The 22,835-nt window shown below is 43.8% G+C and overlaps 1 protein-coding gene across 1 annotated transcript in view; it reads right to left on the bottom strand.

Moving 5' to 3' along the window:
* The window catches only part of zcchc14 (zinc finger, CCHC domain containing 14), a 44,988-nt gene that overhangs the window by 11,213 nt on the left and 10,940 nt on the right, over positions 1 to 22,835 (bottom strand). The window contains exons 3-7 of the mRNA XM_055934464.1: positions 5,550 to 5,620; positions 5,310 to 5,381; positions 5,019 to 5,104; positions 2,525 to 2,622; positions 1,944 to 1,980 (exon numbers count right to left, since the gene is read on the bottom strand). Coding sequence (XP_055790439.1) covers positions 1,944 to 1,980; positions 2,525 to 2,622; positions 5,019 to 5,104; positions 5,310 to 5,381; positions 5,550 to 5,620 — 364 coding nt within the window. The remainder of the gene's footprint in view (positions 1 to 1,943; positions 1,981 to 2,524; positions 2,623 to 5,018; positions 5,105 to 5,309; positions 5,382 to 5,549; positions 5,621 to 22,835) is intronic.

The raw sequence follows: 22,835 nt of genomic DNA, 5'->3' as shown, positions 1-22,835 counted from the left end.
ATTTGCAGATTATGGTGGAAAATAAGTATTTGGTCAATAACAAAAGTTTATCTCAATAATTTGTTATATACCCTTTGTTGGCAATGACAGAGGTGAAACGTTTTCTGTAAGTCTTCACAAGGTTTTCACACACTGTTGCTGGTATTTTGGCCCATTCCTCCATGCAGATCTCCTCTAGAGCAATGATGTTTTGGGGCTGTTGCTGGGCAACACAGGCTTTCAACTCCCTCCAAAGATTTTCTATGGGGTTGAGATCTGGAGACTGGCTAGGCCACTCCAGGACCTTGAAATGCTTCTTACGAAGCAACTCCTTCGTTGCCCGGGCGGTGTGTTTGGGATCATTGTCATGCTGAAAGACCCAGCCACGTTTCATCTTCAATGCCCTTGCTGATGGAAGGAGGTTTTCACTCAAAATCTCACGATACATGGCTCCATTCATTCTGTCCTTTACACGGATCAGTCGTCCTGGTCCCTTTGCAGAAAAACAGCCCCAAAGCATGATGTTTCCACCCCCATGCTTCACAGTAGGTATGATATTCTTTGGCTGCAACTCAGCATTCTTTGTCCTCCAAACACGACGAGTTGAGTTTTTACCAAAAAGTTATATTTTGGTTTCATCTGACCATATGACATTCTCCCAATTTTCTTCTGGATCATCCAAATGCTCTCTAGCAAACTTCAGACGGGCCTGCACATGTACTGGCTTAAGCAGGGGGACACGTCTGGCACTGCAGGATTTGAGTCCCTGGCGGCGTAGTGTGTTACTGATGGTAGGCTTTGTTACTTTGGTCCCAGCTCTCTGCAGGTCATTCACTAGGTCCCCCCGTGTGGTTCTTGTGATCATTTTGACCCCACGGGTGAGATCTTGCGTGGAGCCCCAGATCGAGGGAGATTATCAGTGGTCTTGTATGTCTTCCATTTCCTAATAATTGCTCCCACAGTTGATTTCTTCAAACCAAGCTGCTTACCTATTGCAGATTCAGTCTTTCCAGCCTGGTGCAGGTCTACAATTTTGTTTCTGTTGTCCTTTGACAGCTCTTTGGTCTTGGCCATAGTGGAGTTTGGAGTGTGACTGTTTGAGGTTGTGGACAGGTGGCTTTTATACTGATAACAAGTTCAAACAGGTGCCATTAATACAGGTAACTAGTGGAGGACAGAGGAGCCTCTTAAAGAAGAAGTTACAGGTCTGTGAGAGACAGAGATCTTGCTTGTTTGTAGGTGACCAAATACTTATTTTCCACCATAATTTGCAAATAAATTCATTAAAAATCCTACAATGTGATTTTCTGGATTTTTTTTCCTCATTTTGTCTGTCATAGTTGAAGTGTACCTATGATGAAAATTACAGGCCTCTCTCATCTTTTTAAGTGGGAGAACTTGCACAATTGGTGGCTGACTAAATACCTTTTTGCCCCACTGTATATGGTGAAGCGTGATTTTCACTACAGAAAACGCATTTCTATTGCTCCAGAGTCCAATGGTGGTGAGCTTTACACCATTCCAGCCGAAGCTTGGCATTGCGTACAGTGATCTTAGGTAGTGAGCACCGAGTGTCTACGCGCTTCAGCATTCGGCAGTCCCGTTCTGTGAGCTTGTGTGGCCTACCACTTCATGACTGAGCCGTTGTTGCGCCTAGACGTTTCCACTTCACAATAACAGCACTAACAGTTGACCAGGGCAGCTCTAGCAAGGCAGACATTTGACGAATTGACTTGTTGGAAAGGTGGTATCCTATGATGGTGCCATGTTGAAAGTCACTGAGCTCTTCAGTATGGCCATTCTATTGACAGTGTTTGTCTATGGAGATTGCATGGCTGTGTGCTCAATTTTACACACTTGTCAGCAACGGGTGTGGCTGAAATAGCCAAATCCACTAATTTGAAGGGGTGTCTCCATACTTTTGTATATATAGTGTATGTTGAGTGTTAAAGAGGGGAGCCCACCTGTTGGCTCCTCTGTATTGAAACAAGCACCCAAGACCTGTAGCATATGAAAGAAACATAGATCAGTCAGCCACATAATCAACAACCTCTAAACAAGTATACTCTATGAATGGCGATATATACAGTACGCAAAACTCATTTTTGAATCTTGTCTATTGTTTATTGACTTCTTGACCTCTTTACAAGGTAGGAACGAAATATCAGCTGAGGATCACCAGTTTTTCCAGTTTAATTTAAGAGCAGTGTGATATTTCAGCACTTTACTGGGGCCTGTGGTACCACATTACAGCAGAGTAAGATAGATTTTTATTTCACTGCATCCCAAGGGTCTCACAATATCAGCAAAGGGGCGAAATGCTAGCTGCTCCAGACACAGTCAGACAGACATCCAGGTCTCTCCCACTGCCACTGCCCTGCCTGGGGAGACGGAACTATAAATAAACTCTAGGATGGCACTATAAATAACCCCCCCCCCAACACCCTTCAAACCCCAGAGATGAAGTGCCACTCCTCTCAGCCAAACAGAGAGGGGGACATATACGTCCCATGAACACAGAGTAGGGTTAGGACAGGAGTCTTACTTGCAGTGGAGGGGGGGGAGAGGGCGGTGGTGGCAGTGCTGAAGAAGAGTTCGGCTTGGTAGTGTTTGAGAATGTGGGCTGGAAGCACTGTCAGGCACCTGTACAAGGAACGAACATATGAGATTACGTTACATTCCATGCCTGATATGATTCCTTCCCTCCTTATCTCTTGTCTTTGACAGTAACACCTGGAACTAGGTCAAAAACAACATTAAAACAACATGGTTTGTTTTCAAAACAAATCAAATCAAATTTTATTTGTCACATGCGCCGAATACAACAGGTGTAGACCTTACAGTGACATGCTTACTTACAAGCCCTTATCCAACAATGCAGTTTAAAAAAATACCCCCCCCCAAAAAAGACTAAGACATAAAAGTAACAAATAATTAAAGAGAAGCAGTAAAATAACTATATACAGGTGGTACCGGTACAGAGTCAATGTGCGGGGGCACCGGTTAGTCGAGGTAATTGAGAAAATATGTACATGTAGGTAGAGTTAAAGTGATAGATATTAACAGAGAGTAGCAGCAGCGTAAAAGGGGGGGATGGGGGGGCAATGCAAATAGTCTAGGTAGCCATTTGATAAAATGTTCAGGAGTCTTATGGCTTGGGGGTAGAAGCTGTTTAGAAGCATCTTGGACCTAGACTTGGCACTCCGGTACCGCTTGCCATGCGGTAGCAGAGAGAACAGTCTATGACTAGGGTGGCTGGAGTCTTTGACAATTTTTAGAGCCTTCCTCTGACACCGCCTGGTATAGAGGTCCTGGATGGCAGGAAGTTTGGCCCTAGTGATGTACTGGGCCGTACGCACTACACTCTGTTGTGCCTTGCGGTCAGAGGCCGAGCAGTTGCCATACCAGGGAGTGATGCAACCAGTCAGGATGCTCTTGATGGTGTAGCTGTAGAACCTTTTGAGGATCTGAGGACCCATGCCAAATCTTTTCAGTCTCCTGATGGGGAATAGGTTTTGTCGTGCCCTCTTCACAACTGTCTTGGTGTGCTTTGACCATGTTAGTTTGTTGGTGATGTGGACACCAAGGAACTTGAAGATCTTAACCAGCTCCATTACAGCCCCGTCGATGAGAATGGGAGTGTGCTTTGTCCTTCTTTTCCTGTAGTCCACAATCATCTCCTTTGTCTTGATCACATTGAGGGAGGGGGTGTTGTCCTGGCATCACACGGCTCTGTAGGCTGTCTCGTTGTTGTCGATGATCACTGTTATGTCATCGGCAAACTTAATGATGGTGTTGGAGTCGTGCCTAGCAGTGCAGTCATGGGTGAACAGGGAGTACAGGAGGGGACTGAGCACGCACCCCTGAGGGGCCCCCGTGTTGAGGATCAGCGTGGCGGATGTGTTGTTACCTACCCTTACTACCTGGGGGCGGCCCGTCAGGAAGTCCAGGATCCAGTTGCAGAGGGAGATGTTTAGTCCCAGAGTCCTTAGCTTATTGATAAGCTTTGAGGACACTATGGTGTTGAACGCTGAGCTGTAGTCAATGAATAGCATTCTCACATACTGTAGGTGTGTCCAGGTGGGAAAGGGCAGTGTGGAATGCAATAGAGATTGCATCATCTGTGGATCTGTTAGGGCGGTATGCAAATTGGAGTGGGTGGTGGTGTTGATGTGAACCATGACAAGCCTTTCAAAGCACTTCATGGCTACAGACGTGAGTTCTACAGGTCGGTAGTCATTTATGCAGGATACCTTAGTGTTCTTGGGCACAGGGACTATGATGGTCTGCTTGAAACATGCTGGTATTACAGACTCAGACAGGGAGAGGTTGAAAATGTCAGTGAAGACACTTGCCAGTTGGTCAATGCAAGCTCGGAGTACATGTTCTGGTATTCCGTCTAGTCCTACGGCCTTGTGAATGTTGACCTGTTTAAAGGTCTTACTCACATCGGCTGCGGAGAGCGGGATCACAGAGTCGTCCGGAACAGCTGATGCTCTCATGCATGTTTCAGTGTTACTTGCCTCGAAGCGAACATAGAAGTAATTTAGCTCGTTTGGTAGGCTCGTGTCACTGGGCAGCTTTCGGCTGTGCTTCCCTTAGTAGTCTGTAATAGTTTGCAAGCCCTGGCACATCCGACGAGCGTCGGAGCCGGTGTAGTACGATTCGATCTTAGTCCTGTATTGATGCTTTTCCTGTTTGATGGTTCGTTGGAGGGCATAGCAGAATTTCTTATAAGCTTCCGGGTTAGAGTCACTCTCCTTGAAAGCGGCAGCTCTACCCTTTAGCTCAGTGCGGATGTTGCCTGTAATCCATGGCTTCTGGTTGGGGTATGTACAGACAGTCACTGTGGGGACGACATCATCGATGCACTTGTTGATGAAGCACAGTAACTACTTGGTTGTTACTCATTATCATACATATGTAGTATGAAAATATTATATATCACAACACATACAGTGTTAACTATGCACCACTGTTATCAAGTGAACATATTCAGGTGGGCGACCTTGGTCAGTGACACTGCTGATGGACCTTACCTGGGGTCCAGCTCAGGGGCCTGATCAAGGCCAAGGGACTGAAGCAGAAACTTCTCTAGACCTTCGTCAGGGAAAAGCTGGGAGACCTGGGAGAAACACAAAATAGGATATTGACCTTCACCTCACTATTCAACAGATGGCAGATGGGTACAGTGGACATAAAAACAGTTTTTCCCCCCACTTCAAATTCTGTAAATCCTAGCCTCATAAAATATGGCTGCTAGTTAGCAGAACAGTCGATAAGAGACATAAGCGCTCAGTCCCCTCTCTGTGCTTCAGCCACTTTCTTACCTGGGAGAGAAAGTTCAGCACCTCCTGGTGAGTCCTGCTCACATTGGAAACAGAGGAGTCTGACCATGTGACCTGTGGGATAAGGAGAGAGTGAGTAGACAGGCCAATAGTATACAATAACTAACATACAGTACATACTGGAACTTGTGTGTTGCTGTGTGTGTGTGTGTGTGTGTGTGTGTGTGTGTGTGTGTGTGTGTGTGTGTGTGTGTGTGTGTGTGTGTGTGTGTGTATACCCACCTCTAGCATATATTCACTTGGTTTCTCCCCTTTGTGAGTCACTCCACTCAGCTCTATCCTCTCTATGTTCACTGAAAAAAAAAATATGTATATACTATTTGGATTATCTGATATTATCATTCAGCAAACAAAGAACATCAAGTAAGACATTGCTTTGGTGTCTCATATTTTTCTACCATGCATGCTAGATGAAAACGTAGTTCCTGTTAGATCTACTGTCGAGACTGTTTTTTTGGCACCAAATGTACTTAAATGACATATCTGAATTCATAGAGAACATCACAGGGAATGATGTCACCGGGTGTCTATTTAAACACATTAAACACTTTAAACTGGAGAACAGAGGAGGACAGCGAGATAGAACAAAAAAGACTAGAGAGAACATACAGATAGAGAAACAAGTTGGAAAGAAAGAGAGCAATGGAGAGAAAAAGTGACAGGAGGATGATCTAGATTTATGGCTGGACTAGTGGCACATTTTAGGGATCCTGCCAGTGACATTTTAAAACATTTGGCTGAACTCCGTATCGGATTCAGAGAACACACACACACACACACACACACACACACACACACACACACACACACACACACACACACACACACACACACACACACACACACACACACACACACACACACACACACACACACACACACACACACACACACACACAGGACTGTTTGTTAAATATACTCTGCAGACTCAGCACTTCCTCCGGTGTGTATTAGCACTGGGAGAGGCACTAGCTAGCTGAATGAAGCTCTGTGCTGAATGTGACCTATCTGAGGGGATCAGAAATGTAGAAATATTTTGAAAAACCTCCCCATGTAACTGTTCTTACCCAGAGATTTGGCTCTCAGTCTCAGGCCAGGAAAGGGCCTCTCCCCCGGCAGGCAAGTGTGAACTCATCTGAAGTGTACTGAGTAGCAAAAAAAGTCTATAGGCCTCACTGTAAGTCTAAACTGCTTTACTAAAGGCTAAAACGTCATTACTCTCACTGTTTGTGTGTGTGTGTGTGTGTGTGTGTGTGTGTGTGTGTGTGTGTGTGTGTGTGTGTGTGTGTGTGTGTGTGTGTGTGTGTGTGTGTGTGTGTGTGTGTGTGTGTGTGTGTGTGTGTGCGCATGAGTGTGTGCGCGCACACGTGTGCGTGTTTGTGTGCGTGGTGCGTGGGGCCTGCGTGTGCGTGTGTGTGTGCGTGGTGCCTGCGTGCGTGCACAGGCATGTGTGAGTGTGTAAGTGAAAGAGCGTAGGAACACTGTGTGTAAAAGAGCCAAGTGGGGAAAGTGAATGTGATGTGAGTGAGAGACAGCAGAGGAACTATGTCATGCTGTCTGGCCTGGATTCTCCCTTCCTGTGTGAGCTCCCTCTCCTGCAGTCACGGCTATAAGGGATCCAGCTTTTGTAAAATTAACGTCAATTCTTTTTTTTTGCATTTTAGCTAACTAACTATTTTCTTAACCTTAACCTAATTCTCCTAACCTGCCTCGTTAATTCTCCTAACCTGCTGTGAAAAGTCATATCTGACATTAATTTTACAAAAAGCTGTATCCCTTCTAGCCATGACCCTCTACTGTCCATACAGAATTATACAGTAGCCACAGGCTCAGCAATAGAGCAGTCCTGCCCTAATACCATGCACTCTCCGTCACGGCAGAGTTTACACATCAGGCACAGCCCCCTCCATCCTCACGCAATAGAAAATGATAAAAACTCACCTAGAACAAATCTAAGCAGATCTTTTTTTAAATTGGTATCATGAACAAAAATATAAACAAAATATGCAACAATTTCAAAGATTTTACTGAGCTACAGTTCATATAATGAAATCAGTCAATTTAAATAAATTCATTAGGCCCTAATCTATGGATTTCACATGACTGGGAATACAGATATGCATCTGTTGGTCACAGATACCTTCAAAAAAACAGTCAGTATCTGGTGCGACCACCATTTGCCTCATGCAGCGCGACACATCTGCTTCGCATAGAGATGATAAGGCTGCTGATTGTGGCCTGTGGAATGTTGTCCCACTCCTCTTCAATGGCTGTGCAAAGTTAGTGGATATTAGCAGAAACTGAAACACTCTGTCATACACGTCGATCCAGAGCATCCCAAACTTCCCCAGCGTACCAGTGGCCATCGAAGGTGAACATTTTCCCACTGAAGTCAGTTACGACACTGTCTGCAGTCAGGTCAAGACCATGGTGAGGATGACAAATACGCAGATTAGCTTCCCTGAGACGGTTTCTGACAGTTTGTGCAGAAATTCTTTGGTTGTGCAAACCCACAGTTTCATCAGCTGTCTGGGTGGCTGGGCTCAGCAATCCCGCAGGTGAAGAAGCCGGATGTGGAGGTCCTGGGCTGGCGTGGTTATACGTGGTCTAAGTTGTGAGGCCGGGTGTACGTACTGCCAAATTCTCTAAAACGACGTTGGAGCCAGCTTATGGTAGAGAAATTAACATTCAATTCTCTGGAAATTATCTCTGAGGAACATTCCTGCAGTCAGCATGCCAATTGCACGCTCCCTCAAAACTTGAGACATCTGTGGCATTGTGTTATGTGACAAAACTGCACATTATAGAGTGGCCTTTTATTGTCCCCAGGACAAGGTGCACCTGTGTAATGATCATGCTGTTTAATCAACTTCTTGATGTGTCACAACTGTCAGGTGGATGGATTATTTTGGCAAAGGAGAAATGCCCACTAACAGGGATCTAAACAAATTTGTGCAGAACATTTGAGAGAAATGTTTTTGTGAATATTTCTGGGATCTGTTATTTCAGCTGATGAAACATGGGACTTTGTGTTTATTTTTTTGTTCAGTGTATGTTATTGTAAGTCAACTAAAAATGCAACTATATTTCCCATTGTTCACACGACAATGACTGGTCTTGATAGAGATGATTTGGTATGGTATGATCATCCATAGACAAATTGGCATTAAAGTAACTGTCCAGTGTTTCTAGATTTCTTTTAAATATGACTTAAATTAATTACAATATGAGTGAAATAGTTCTCCTTCCCCAAAAAATTTAATTAAGTATGGCATACCCCAACAACAGAATGGTGTGGGTGTATAACGGTCATGAAAAATATGAACTCAAATATTCAATATTCAGTAGACCGTTGATTGGCCAGCTCATCCTCCTCGGGAGGTTGACATCATCCACTATGAGGAAATAGCAAACATTTTTTAAACAGTCTGTTTGAGATACAAGTTTGAGTTGGGGTTGGGCCAAGATAAAAGCAAAGCAGTGCGACAAAAACAACAACACAGAGTTACACATGGGATAAACAGTCAATAACAAAACAGAAACATCTATGTACAGTGTGTGCAAATGAAGTAAGGTTAGGGATGTAAGGCAATAAAATAGGCCAATAGTGGCGAAATAATTACAATTTCGCATTAACACTGGAGTGATGTACAGATGATGATGTGCAAGTAGAGATACTGGTGTGCAAAAGAGCCCAAAAAATAAATAACAATATAGTCAGATGACAAGAGAGCAGCTGGTACAGCAGTGTTCTCTGGGGTAATCAATGTCTCCGTCAGTGCCAAAAAGTGTAGAGACTGAAGGGCACTAGGAATTCCACATGGGTTGTGCACACAGGGTACACAACATTAGAGGGGTTGCCGCTACGGGGTAGGGGAGCATCTGTAAAACCTACATTGAAGAGGAGCGAACTGGGGTAGAAAACACACACATACAAGTGCCTTCAGAAAGTATTCACAACCTTTGACTTTTCCACATACAGTGGGGCAAAAAAGTATTTAGTCAGCCACCAATTGTGCAAGTTCTCCCACTTAAAAAGATAAGAGAGGCCTGTAATTGTCATCATAGGTACACTTCAACTATGACAGACAAAATGAGGGAAAAAAATCCAGAAAATCACATTGTAGGATTTTTTATGAATTTATTTGCAAATTATGGTGGAAAATAAGTATTTGGTCACCTACAAACAAGCAAGATTTCTGTCTCTCACAGACCTGTAACTTCTTCTTTAAGAGGCTCCTGTGTCCTCCACTCGTTACCTGTATTAATGGCACCTGTTTGAACTTGTTATCAGTATAAAAGACACCTGTCCACAACCTCAAACAGTCAAACCAAACTCCACTATGGCCAAGACCAAAGAGCTGTCAAAGGACACAAGAAACAAAATTGTAGACCTGCACCAGGCTGGGAAGACTGAATCTGCAATAGGTAAGCAGCTTGGTTTGAAGAAATCAACTGTGGGAGCAATTTTTAGGAAATGGAAGACATACAAGACCACTGATAATCTCCCTCGATCTGGGGCTCCACACAAGATCTCACCCCGCGGGGTCAAAATGATCACAAGAACGGTGAGCAAAAATCCCAGAACCACACGGGGGGACCTAGTGAATGACCTGCAGAGAGCTGGGACCAAAGTAACAAAGCCTACCATCAGTAACACACTACGCCGCCAGGGACTCAAATCCTGCAGTGCCAGACGTGTCCCCCTGCTTAAGCCAGTACATATCCAGGCCCGCCTGAAGTTTGCTAGAGATGATCTAGTTTGCTAGAGATGAGCATTTGGATGATCCAGAAGAAAATTGGGAGAATGTCATATGGTCAGATGAAACCAAAATATAACTTTTTGGTAAAAACTCAACTCGACGTGTTTGGAGGACAAAGAATGCTGAGTTGCATCCAAAGAACACCATACCTACTGTGAAGCATGGGGGTGGAAACATCATGCTTTGGGGCTGTTTTTCTGCAAAGGGACCAGGACGATTGATCCGTTTAAAGGAAAGAATGAATGGGGCCATGTATCGTGAGATTTTGAGTGAAAACCTCCTTCCATCAGCAAGGGCATTGAAGATGAAACGTGGCTGGGTCTTTCAGCATGACAATGATCCCAAACACACCGCCCGGGCAACGAAGGAGTTGCTTCGTAAGAAGCATTTCAAGGTCCTGGATTGGCCTAGCCAGTCTCCAGATCTCAACCCCATAGAAAATCTTTGGAGGGAGTTGAAAGTCCGTGTTGCCCAGCAACAGCCCCAAAACATCACTGCTCTAGAGGAGATCTGCATGGAGGAATGGGCCAAAATACCAGCAACAGTGTGTGAAAACCTTGTGAAGACTTACAGAAAATGTTTGACCTCTGTCATTGCCAACAAAGGGTATATAACAAAGTATTGAGATAAACTTTTGTTATTGACCAAATACTTATTTTCCACCATAATCTGCAAATAAATTCATTAAAATTCTCATTTTGTCTGTCATAGTTGAAGTGTACCTCTAATGAAAATTACAGGCCTCTCTCATCTTTTTAAGTGGGAGAACTTGCACAATTGGTGGCTGACTAAATACTTTTTTGCCCCACTGTATTGTTGTGCTACAAAGTGGGATTAAAATTGATTTAATTGGCATTTTTTTTGTCAATGATCTACACAAAACACTCTGTAATGTCAAATTGGATAATTATTTTTGAATTTGTAAAGCATATATGAAAAATAAAACACTATACAGTATATACAAAAGTTTGTGGAAACGCCTTCAAATTAGTGGATTCGGCTATTTCAGCCATACCCATTGCTGTCAGGTGTATAAACTCGAGCACACAGCCATGCAATCGCCATAGACAAACACTGATAGTAGAATGGCCTTACTGAAGAGCTCAGTGACTTTCAACGTGGCACCGTCATAGGATGCCACCTTTCCAACAAGTCAGTTCGTCAAATTTCTGCCCTGCTAAAGCTCCCCCGATCAACTGTACTGTTGTTGTGAAGTGGAAAGGTCTAGGATGCAAGTATATTACTCGCTAATGTTCAGTCTCTGGACAATAAAGTAGAGGAGCTCAGAGCGAGGATCTCTTTCCAGAGAGACATCAGGGACTGTAACATACTTTGTTTCAGAGAATCATGGCTCTCTACGGATATACAGTTCACATCCATACAGCCAGCTGAGTTCTCAGTACATCGCGCAGACAGGAATAAAGAACTCTCTGGGAAGAAGAAAGGAGGTGGTGTATGTTTCATGATGAACTATTCATGGTGTGATTGTGATAACGTACATAAAGCTCAATTCCTTTTGTTCATCCGACCTAGAATACCTCACAATCAAATGCCGACCATATTACCTCCCAAGAGAATTCTCTTCGGTTATAGTCACAGCCGTGTATATTCCACCTCAAGCCGATACCACGGCAGCCCTCAAGGAACTACACTGGACTTTGTGCAAACTGGAAACCACATATCCCGAGGCCACATTTATTGTACCTGGGGATTTTAACAAAGACAATTTGAGGAAAACACTACCGAAGTTCTGTCAACACATTGACTGTAGTACTCGTGCTGGAAAAACGCTCGACCACAGCTACATCCCCTTCCGAGATGCCTACAAGGCCCTCCCCCGCTCTTCCTTCGGCAAATCAGATCACGACTCCATTTTGTTCCTCCCTTCCTTTAGGCAGAAACTCAAACAGGAAGTACCCGTGCTATGGTTTATTCAATGCTGGTCTGACCAATTGGATTCCATGCTTCAAGACTGGGATATGTTCCGAGGCCTTGCTCCCGGACAAGCTGAACACGTTCTTCGCCCACTCTGAGGATAACACAGTGCCACCGACATAGCCCGCTCCTAAGGACAGTGGGCTCTCATTCTCCGTGGCTGATGTGAGTAAGACATTTAAGCGTGTTAAAACCTCTACGAGATCGGTATCTCTAAACCGGGACGGTTGTTACTCTATATGCGATAATGTGACTAGAATGACGTTGTAAATAACAGCCAATTCTGGGACATAGACATGTCTTATACGGGCAGAAAACGTACATTCTTGTTAATATAACTGCAGTATCCAATTTACAGTAGCTATTACAACAACAAAAATACCATGCTATTGTTTGAGGATAGTGCACAACAACAAAACATTTTTATCACAGCAACTGGTTTGATTCATTCACCTTTGAAGGTAAATACTATACTTACATTCCGTAATATTGCCCCCCCCCCCCCCCCCCCCCCCCTTCTCCCTTCCCTCCCGGTCATCTAGATGTGTGAAGGTTAGTGTCTTCTCTGTAGGGAAGATAATGATCCATCATGTATGACATTCTACCACACGGAACCCCACTAATCTACTGACGGAAATGCACGAAACAGACCTCCATCTTCTGCCAGCTTGCTACCGATGGCCCGGCTGGCTGTCTGAATCGCCGTGACCCCAACCAACCTCTACTCACTGGACCCTTATGATCACTCAACTAAGCATGCCTCTCCTTAATGTCAATATGCCTTGTCCATTGCTGTTCTGGTTAGTGTTTATTGGCTTATTTCACTGTATAGCCTCTAGCCCTGCTCACTATACCTTATCCAACCTTTCAGTTCCACCACCCACACATGCGATGACATCACCTGGTTTCAATGATGTTTCTAGAGACAATATCTCTCTCATCATCACTCAATACCTAGGTTTACCTCCACTGTATTCACATCCTACCATACCTTTGTCTGTACATTATTCCTTGAAGCTATTTTATCACCCCCAGAAACTTCCTTTTACTCTCTGTTCTAGACGTTCTAGACGACCAATTCTCATAGCTTTTAGCCGTACCCTTATCCTACTCCTCCTCTGTTCCTCTGGTGATGTAGAGGTGAATCCAGGCCCTGCAGTGCCTAGCTCCACTCCTATTCCCCAGGCGCTCTCTTTTGATGACTTCTGTAACCGTAATAGCCTTGGTTTCATGCATGTTAACTAGAGGTCGACCGATTATGATTTTTCAACACCGATACCGATACCGATTATTGGAGGACAAAATAGCCGATACCGATTAATCGGCCGATTTATAAAAAAAAAAAATGTTTTATATATATATATATATATCATACACACACACACATTTATGTAATAATGACAATTGCAACAATACTGAATGAACAATGAACACTTTTAGTTTAACTTAATATAATACACAAATACACACACACACACACACACACACAGCTCTGAAGTGACAATGATACTGAAGAGTCTGCTTAGGAGACAAATACTCTCAACTGTTTGAATAAAAATAGAGTTTAAGGTACCTGTGATGAATGTTGAACACAAAAACTGTCATTTCTATATGCAGGAAATCCTATTTTAATAATGGGCATGGTAAGAATTGACGACCAAAGTGCGAGTCATAATTCCCATGACACCTAGAAAAATCTGAAAAGCGGTTCCTTCATTTATTCCATAGGATATTTTTAGATTCACTTAAAATAAGGTCTGTGTTTCGTGTAGGCTTACACCACCTTGCCAATTTTATAACTGTGTAGATATCCATAGGACAAGGTAACTCTGATCAATATTGGCTAAATATAAGCGAAGATCTTTTTTTTTGTAGAGTGGATTTATGAAAATATGTTGACAAACATTACCTTATCCTAGTGAGATTTACACGGGTATCAAAACGTCGAGGCGGTTTAAGCCTGCACAAAACACAGACCTTATTTGAAGTAGATCAAGACATTTTCTATGGAAGACATGAATGGTAAAATAACGAAGGAACCCCTTTCAAGTTCAGCCGCAAGTTATTACAGGAATTATAACGCGTCGACTATTTCTCTCTAAACCACATACCTTTTGACTAATCCGGAAACTATCACCTCGAAAACAAAAGGTTTATTCCGTTCCGTATTTTATCTAACTGGTGGCATCCATGAGTCTAAATATTCCTGTTACATTGCACAACCTTCAATGTTATGTCATAATTACGTAAAATTCTGGCAAATTAGTTCGCAAAGAGCCAGGTGGCCCAAACTGTTGCATATACCCTGACTCTGCGTGCAATAAACGCAAGAGAAATGACACAACTTCACCAGGTTAATATTGCCTGCTAACCTGGATTTCTTTTAGCTAAATATGCAGGTTTAAAAATATATACTTGTGTATTGATTTTAAGAAAGGCATTGATGTTTATGGTTAAGTACACATTGGAGCAATGACAGTCATTGATTGATTGTTTTTTATAAGATAAGTTTAATGCTAGCTAGCAATTTACCTTAGCTTACTGCATTCGCTAACAGGCAGGCTCCTCGTGAGGTGCAATGTAATCAGGTGTTAGAGCATTGGACTAGTTAACTGCAAGGTTGCAAGAATGGATCCCCCGAGCTGACAAGGTTAAAAATATGTCGTGTGCCTCATCATTGGAAATAAGAATGTCTTGCCTAGTTAAATAAAGGTGTAAAAAAAAAAAAACGCCGCCCAAAAATACTGATTTCCGATTGTAATGAAAACTTGAAATCGGCCCCGATTAATCGGCCATTCCGATTAATCGGTCGACCTCTAATGTTAACATTAGATGCCTCCTCCCTAAGTTTGTTTTATTCACTGCTTTAGCACACTCTGCTAACCCGGATGTTCTAGCCGTGTCTGAATCCTGGCTTAGGAAGACCATCAAAAATTCGGACATTTTCATCCCTAACTACAACATTTTCAGACAAGATAGAACGGCCAAAGGGGGTGGTGTTGCAATCTACTGCAAAGGTAGCCTGCAGAGTTCTGTCCTACTATCCAGGTCTGTACCCAAACAATTTGAACTTCTACTTTTAAAAATACACCTCTTTAAAAACAAGTCTCTCACCGTTGCCGCCTGCTATATACCACCTCTGCCCCCAGCTGTGCTCTGGACACCATATGTGAACTGATTGCCCTCCATCTATCTTCAGAGCTCGTGCTGCTAGGCGACCTAAACTGGAACATGCTTAACACCCCAGCCATCCTACAATCTAAGCTTGATGCCCTCAATCTCACACTAATTATCAATGAACCTACCAGATACCACCCCAAAGCCATGAACACGGGCACCCTCATAGATATCATCCTAACCAATTTGCCCTCTAAATACACCTCTGCTGTTTTCAACCAAGATCTCAGCGATCACTGCCTCATTACCTGCATCCGTAATGGGTCAGCGGTCAAACGACCTCCACTCATCACTGTCAAACGCTCCCTGAAATACGAGCAGGCCTTTCTAATCGACCTTTCTAATCGACCTGGCCGGGGTATCCTGGAAGGATATTGATCTCATCCCGTCAGTAGAGGATGCCTGGTTATTTTTTTTAAATGCCTTCCTCACCATTTTAAATAAGCATGCCCCATTCAAGAAATGTAGAACCAGGAACAGATATAGCCCTTGGTTCTCTCCAGACCTGACTGCCCTTAACCAACACAAGAACATCATATGGCGTTCTGCATTAGCATCGAACAGCCCCCGTGATATGCAACTTTTTAGGGAAGCTAGAAACCAATATACACAGGCAGTTTGAAAAGCCAAGGCTAGCTTTTTCAAGCAGAAATTTGCTTCCTGCAACACAAACTCAAAAAAGTTCTGGGACACTGTAAAGTCCATGGAGAATAAGAACATCTCCTCCCAGCTGCCCACTGCACTGAAGATAGGAAACACTGTCACCACCGATAAATCCACTATAATTGAGAATTTCAATAAGCATTTTTCTACGGCTGGCCATGCTTTCCACCTGGCTACCCCTACCCTGGTCAACAGCACTGCACCCCCCACAGCTACTCGCCCAAGCCTTCCCCATTTCTCCTTCTCCCAAATCCAGTCAGCTGATGTTCTGAAAGAGCTGCGAAATCTGGACCCCTACAAATCAGCTGGGCTAGATAATCTGGACCCTTTCTTTCTAAAATGATCTGCTGAAATTGTTGCCACCCCTATTACTAGCCTGTTCAACCTCTCTTTTGTGTCGTCTGAGATTCCCAAAGATTGGAAAGCAGCTGCGGTCATCCCCCTCTTCAAAGGGGGGTGACACTCTTGACCCAAACTGCTACAGACCTATATCTATCCTACCCTGCCTTTCTAAGGTCTTCGAAAGCCAAGTCAACAAACAGATTACCGACCATTTCGAATTCCACCATACCTTCTCCGCTAAGGTATCGTCCTAAACGATATCTTAACCTCCATTGATAAGAAACAATACTGTGCAGCCGTATTCATTGACCTGGCCAAGGCTTTTCGACTCTGTCAATCACCACATCCTCATCGGCAGACTCGACAGCCTTGGTTTCTCAAATGATTGCCTCGCCTGGTTCCCAACTACTTCTCTGATAAAGTTCAGTGTGTCAAATCAGAGGGTCTGTTGTCCGGGCCTCTGGCAGTCTCTATGGGGGTGCCACAGGGTTCAATTCTTGGACCGACTCTCTTCTCTGTATACATCAATGATGTCGCTCTTGCTGCTGGTGAGTCTCTGATCCACCTCTACGCAGACGACACCATTCTGTATACTTCTGGCCCTTCTTTGGACACTGTGTTAACAACCCTCCAGGCGAGCTTCAATGCCATACAACTCTCCTTCTGTGGCCTCCAATTTCTCTTAAATACAAGTACAACTAAATGCATGCTCTTCAACCGATTGCTGCCTGCACCTGCCCGCCTGTCCAACATCACTACTCTGAGCGGCTCTGACTTAGAATATGTGGACAACTACAAATACCTAGGTGTCTGGTTAGACTGTAAACTCTCCTTCCAGACTCACATCAAACATCTCCAATCCAAAGTTAAATCTAGAATTGGCTTCTTATTTCGCAACAAAGCATCCTTCACTCATGCTGCCAAACATACCCTTGTAAAACTGACCATCCTACCAATCCTCGACTTCGGTGATGTCATTTACAAAATAGTCTCTAATACCCTTCTCAATAAATTGGATGCAGTCTATCACAGTGCCATCCGTTTTGTCACCAAAGCCCCATATACTACCCACCACTGTGTTATGTACGCTCTCGTTGGTTGGCCCTTGCTTCATACTCGTCGCCAAGCCCACTGGCTACAGCTTACCTACAAGTCTCTGCTAGGCAAAGCCCCGCCTTATCTCAGCTCACTGGTTACCATAGTAGCACCCACTCGTAGCATGCGCTCCAGCAGGTATATCTCACTGGTCACCCCCAAAGCCAATTCCTCCTTTGGTCGCCTTTCCTTCCAGTTCTCTGCTGCCAATGACTGGAACGAACTGCAAAATCACTGAAGCTGGAGACTCATATCTCCCTCACTAGCTTAAAGCACCAGCTGTCAGAGCAGCTCACAGATTACTGCACCTGTACATAGCCCATCTATAATTTTGCCCAAACAACTACCTCTTTCCCTACTGTATTTATTTATTTATTTATTTATTTTGCTCCTTTGCACCCCATTCTTTCTATCTCTACTTTGCACATTCTTCCACTGCAAATCAACCATTCCAGTGTTTTACTTGCTATATTGTATTTACTTCGCCACCATGGCCTTTTTTTTGCCTTCACCTCCCTTATCTCACCTCACTTGCTCACATTGTATATAGACTTATTTTTCTACTGTATTATTGACTGTATGTTTGTTTTACTCCATGTTAACTCTGTGTTGTTGTATGTGTCGAACTGCTTTGCTTTATCTTGGCCAGGTCGCAATTGTAAATGAGAACTTGTTCTCAACTTGCCTACCTGGTTAAGTAAAGGTGAAATAAAAAAAATAAAAAAAATAAAGCTCGGGGCCCTGGGTCTGAACCCTGCTCCTGGGTCCTGGACTTCCTGACGGGGTGCCCCCAGATGGTGAAGGTAGGCAACAACACCTCCACTTCGCTGATCCTCAACATCAGCCCCCTTCTCTAGTCTCTGTTCACCCATGACTGTGTAGCCACGCACGCCTCCAACTCAATCATCAAGTTTGCAAACGACACAACAGTAATATGCCTGATTACCAACAATCACTAGACAGCCTACAGGGAGGAGGTGAAGGCCCTGGTGGAGTGGTGACAGGAAAATAACGTCTCCCTCAACATCAACAAAACAAAGGAGCTGATCGTGGACTTCAGGAAACAGCTGAGGGAGCACGCCTCTATCCACATGGACGGGACCGCAGTGGAGAAGGTGGAAAGCTTCAAGTTCCTTGGAGTACACATCACTGACTAACTGAAATGGTCCACCCACACAGACAGGGTTGTGAAGAAGGCGCAACAGCGCCTATTCAACCTCAGGAGGCTGAAGAAATTCGGCTTGGCCCCTAAGACCCTCACAAACTTTTACAGATGCACAATTGCGAGCATCCTGTCGGGCTGTATCACCGCCTGGTACGGCGTTTCAACAACACTGTGTAACTCCGGTAGGGCAACATCTGAAAAATAGAGCCTACTTAGTAGTTTGTACTGGGGCTCAAGGTGCTCGACCAGTCGGCAAAAGCCAACATCATCCATGACAGAGAACAGTTGATTGTCAAGGGCAATGAATGCCATTATCTTGGCGGTAATGGATTTTACCTTTGAGTTTCCTCACTGAAATGTTCTTACTCTTTCAAATGACTGCTGGACTTAAACTTGTTTAGTTGTTGGAAGTGTGCGCTTAGTATTTTTCTGCTTTTGTTCTGTGTAGCGCTGTACTTTTCGTGGCATCATTACGTCATCTACTTACGTTAGATAGGTATGCACCTCAGCTTTGACATCGGTTTTGCACATCGGCGTTAAACTAGACATCGGTCCCATGCCGATGTTGGCATTTTTAGCTAATATTGTCCGATTCCGATATGCTTACCGATATATCGTGCATCCCTAGTTAGGACGCCTGTATCTTTGTAGTGACTGGGTGTATTGATACACCGTCCAAAGTGTAATTAATAACTTCACCATGCTCAAAGGGATTTTAAATGTCTACTTTTATATTTTCACCCATCTACCAATAGGTGGCATTTCTTTGCGAGGCATTGGAAAACCTCCCTGGTCTCTGTGGTTGAATCTGTGTTTGAAATTCATGATTTTTTAATGACTACCTAATCTCTGTACCCCACACATACAATTATCTGTAAGGTCCCTCAGTTGTAGATTGGTAAAAAATTTAAAAGCCGACATTGAAAATCCCTTTCATGTTAAACACTATTATTGCACACACTGTGAGTCGAGGCAACTTTTTATGTGACTTTTTAAGCATATGTAAACTCCTGAACATATTTAGGCTTGCCATAAAAAAAGGACTTGAATACTAACTGGCTCAAGACATTTCATCTTTTCATTTTTTATTCATTTGTAAACATTTCGAAAAAAACATAATTCCACTTTGACATTATGGGGTATTGTGTGTAGGACAGTGACAAAAAAATCAAAATATAATCCTTTTAAATTCAGGTTGTAAGACAACAAAATGTGGAACACTTCGAAGGGGTGTGAATACTTTGCGAAGACACTGTACCAAAGCCACAAAAGACAAAATGAGATCATCAGAAAATCACTCAGTCAGATAGTCAAGTGAGAGAGTGGTGTGGAGCCTTCCTTTCCTTCCCTCCTCGAACAACTCAGAAGAGTGTCTTTGTTTCAGAGACAAAATTACCACAGAAAACCATACAGCCATTTTCCAGCCAAGGAGAGGGCTCACAAAAGTCAGAAATAGCAATTAGGGGGATCACGTGACCCCTGAACGAAATGGCCGCATGAACTAGGAGCTCCGCACAAGTAGTTTCCAATTCCTAATCTTACCTCCACTTCAAGTTTAAAGTCATTTAGCTTTAGTCAAAAAGTCATGGCGGCTACAAAAGGCGACACAACAGGTGACATTTTTACCCGGACTTGAGCATTAGCGACGGAAAAAGCCTCCAAGAAGCAGCTAGCTTCAGAAAAAGCTAGCGCCATTAGCCAGGAGCAAGAGGACCCGTTCCCCCCCGAGGCCCAACGAATGCCAACCTCGCACTCTGTCGAAGACATCTTTTCTGAGCTGAGATCCCAACGTACAGAACTCAACACTAAACTAGATGCCATTAACGCTCAGCTCAGTGCGATAGGGGGCAAGGTGACAATCCTGGAAAATGCTTTGCCTGACATAAACAACAAGATAACCATAAACGCGGGGCGCCTGGACGAGGCAGAGGGGCGAATCCTATCCACGTAAAACTTATTGACAGACGCCATGGAAACAATAGCATATGCTAAAAAAAAAATAGAGCAGCTGGAAGAGAAAACAGAGGACCTGGAAAACAGGGGGCGAAGGAATAATTGTGTTCTATTAAATCTGGGTGAAAAAGAAGAGGGAAACATGCCACTGATCCGCTACCTGCAAGACAAACTTCCCGAGTGGCTCCACATGTCCACCGACAGGCCCATAGAACTCGAGAGAGCTCACCGAGCACTGAGGCCCCCACCAGCAGCCAGACAACCACCGCGCCCAATCACCATACGTTTCCTGAGATTCACCGACAAGGAACGAGTCCTACAGGCGGCGAAAATCAACACCATTACAGTGGGAAACGCCAAACTCACCTTACACCAGGACCTGTCAGCTGGAATACGCCGAAAGCGCCGAGAGTTTGACGAGGTGAAGAAATGCTCCATTGACCGAGGCATCTTTAGGGGATTCAAATACCCAAACGAGCTCAGGATTCTTCACCAAGGAGCCCTGCGACACTTCAAAACTCCCGAAGAGGCAAAACGTTTTTTGAAAGACAACCCCGGTCAATGAGAAATGGACCAATGACTAAATGCGATTACTGTTATTACTAAAGGAGGTAAGACAACATATAGCCGATATCCAAAGACCCACCCGCCCTGCTAAATGCCATTATAGCCGTCTAATCTATATTTATGTTCCTTTAGCTGAGAGGGATAGGCCCCATTATTATAACCTAGGCCTACTATATGTAGGCTGGGCTATTGATTTTATTTTCTCCCTTTTTTACTGTGGTCTGGACGGGGGCTACGTTGGCAGTTACTCAATGCGGGCGGAGAGGATGAGGCATTTCTTTGGTGGGGAGGGGGAGACGTTGTGCGTTGCTAACTGTTCACGTTTTGTTTTTTTGGAACACAGAATTGTGACTGAGCGGGGAGGTAATAGATCCAACGGGATATGTCGAGTTGTTTGGGAACTCGGCTGGGGTGTTCAGAGATTGTTATTTTATGTAAACTATTTATTTTCCTTTTATGTGAACGCAGCTGTAACTACTATCCACCTTTACCCAGAGATGACTTGCACTAAAGTTCGATTACTGTTCGATGACGATGACTAGTACCTTAAATCTATTGACATGGAACTGCCATGGTCTAGGTCATGCGCTATTGCAAGAGACACACCTCTGTGATGCTGAACATGCCAAACTCCGCAGAGCTTGGGTGGGACAGGTGTATTTCTCATCTTTCAAATCCAACAGTAGAGGTACAGCCATACTTATCCATAAGAATGTTCCATTCATAATTGACAAAAACATATCTGATCCGGAGGGGAGATATATTTTGATAACTGGGTCACTGTATGGGCAACCAATTACTATCTTAAACATATACGCCCCTAACACAGATACTCCTGCTTTTATGTCGAAAATTATAACCCTGTTCAATGAGCATTGTGTTTCCTTTGGAGTGTTGGCCGGAGATTTTAATTGTACCCTGAACCCAACCCTAGACAAATCATCTCAAGTCCCCACCACAAATCCTAGATCTGCAAAGATGTTGAACTCTCTTACTAAAGAGATGGGACTGATAGATATCTGGAGAGAGACTAATAGCTCATCTATGGACTATACATACTACTCTAATGTCCATAACACCTACTCCCGTATAGATTACATTTTTATCCCAAAGAGTTTCATAAATTCAGCCACGTGTACAATCGGACCCATAGCGCTTTCGGATCACGCCTTTGTCCACCTCCGCTTTGACCTCTGCAAAAACATCCCGAGGTCAAAGAGCTGGAAATTCAACACCTCCATGCTGTCAAATGAAGCATTCCATACATTGGTAACTACATGGATAGACAACTACACACAAGACAACAAAGATTCTCCTGTTTCTCCGGCCACAATGTGGGACGCTGCTAAAGCCACACTAAGAGGTCATCTAATTGCATATGCTTCCTCTAAGAAAAAAGCAATGGAAGCACACAGGCTAGATCTGGAGAGGGAGCTGGAACGCTGTGAAAAAGTACATAAACAATCCCCAGACAGCACCTCCTGGAGTCAACTTAAAGCAGCCAAAGCCAAACTGAATTTGGACTATACTCGGGAGATTAAAAAAAAAGTTTTCTTTACTAAACAGAAATACCATGAGTATAGCAATAGGCCTAGTAGATTGCTTGCTTATCAATTAAAAAAAGAGCAGTCAAAGCGTACAATTATGGCTATCCGAACAGCAGAGGACGAGGTCACATATGACCCAAAAAAGATCAATTTAACTTTTAATGATTTTTACTGCAAACTAAATACCTCTGAGAGAAAACACACGGAGGCAGAACTCCACTCCTTCCTAGAGGGAATCTCGCTACCTAAACTATCAGAGACCGACCAAGAAGATCTAAACTCCCCCTTCACTCCTGAGGAG

This window comes from Salvelinus fontinalis, chromosome 9 (assembly GCF_029448725.1).
Source record: "Salvelinus fontinalis isolate EN_2023a chromosome 9, ASM2944872v1, whole genome shotgun sequence".
In the NCBI taxonomy this organism is placed as follows: domain Eukaryota; kingdom Metazoa; phylum Chordata; class Actinopteri; order Salmoniformes; family Salmonidae; genus Salvelinus; species Salvelinus fontinalis.
The sequence above is the reverse complement of the archived record's forward strand: the minus strand, read 5'-3'. Positions and strand labels throughout refer to the sequence as shown.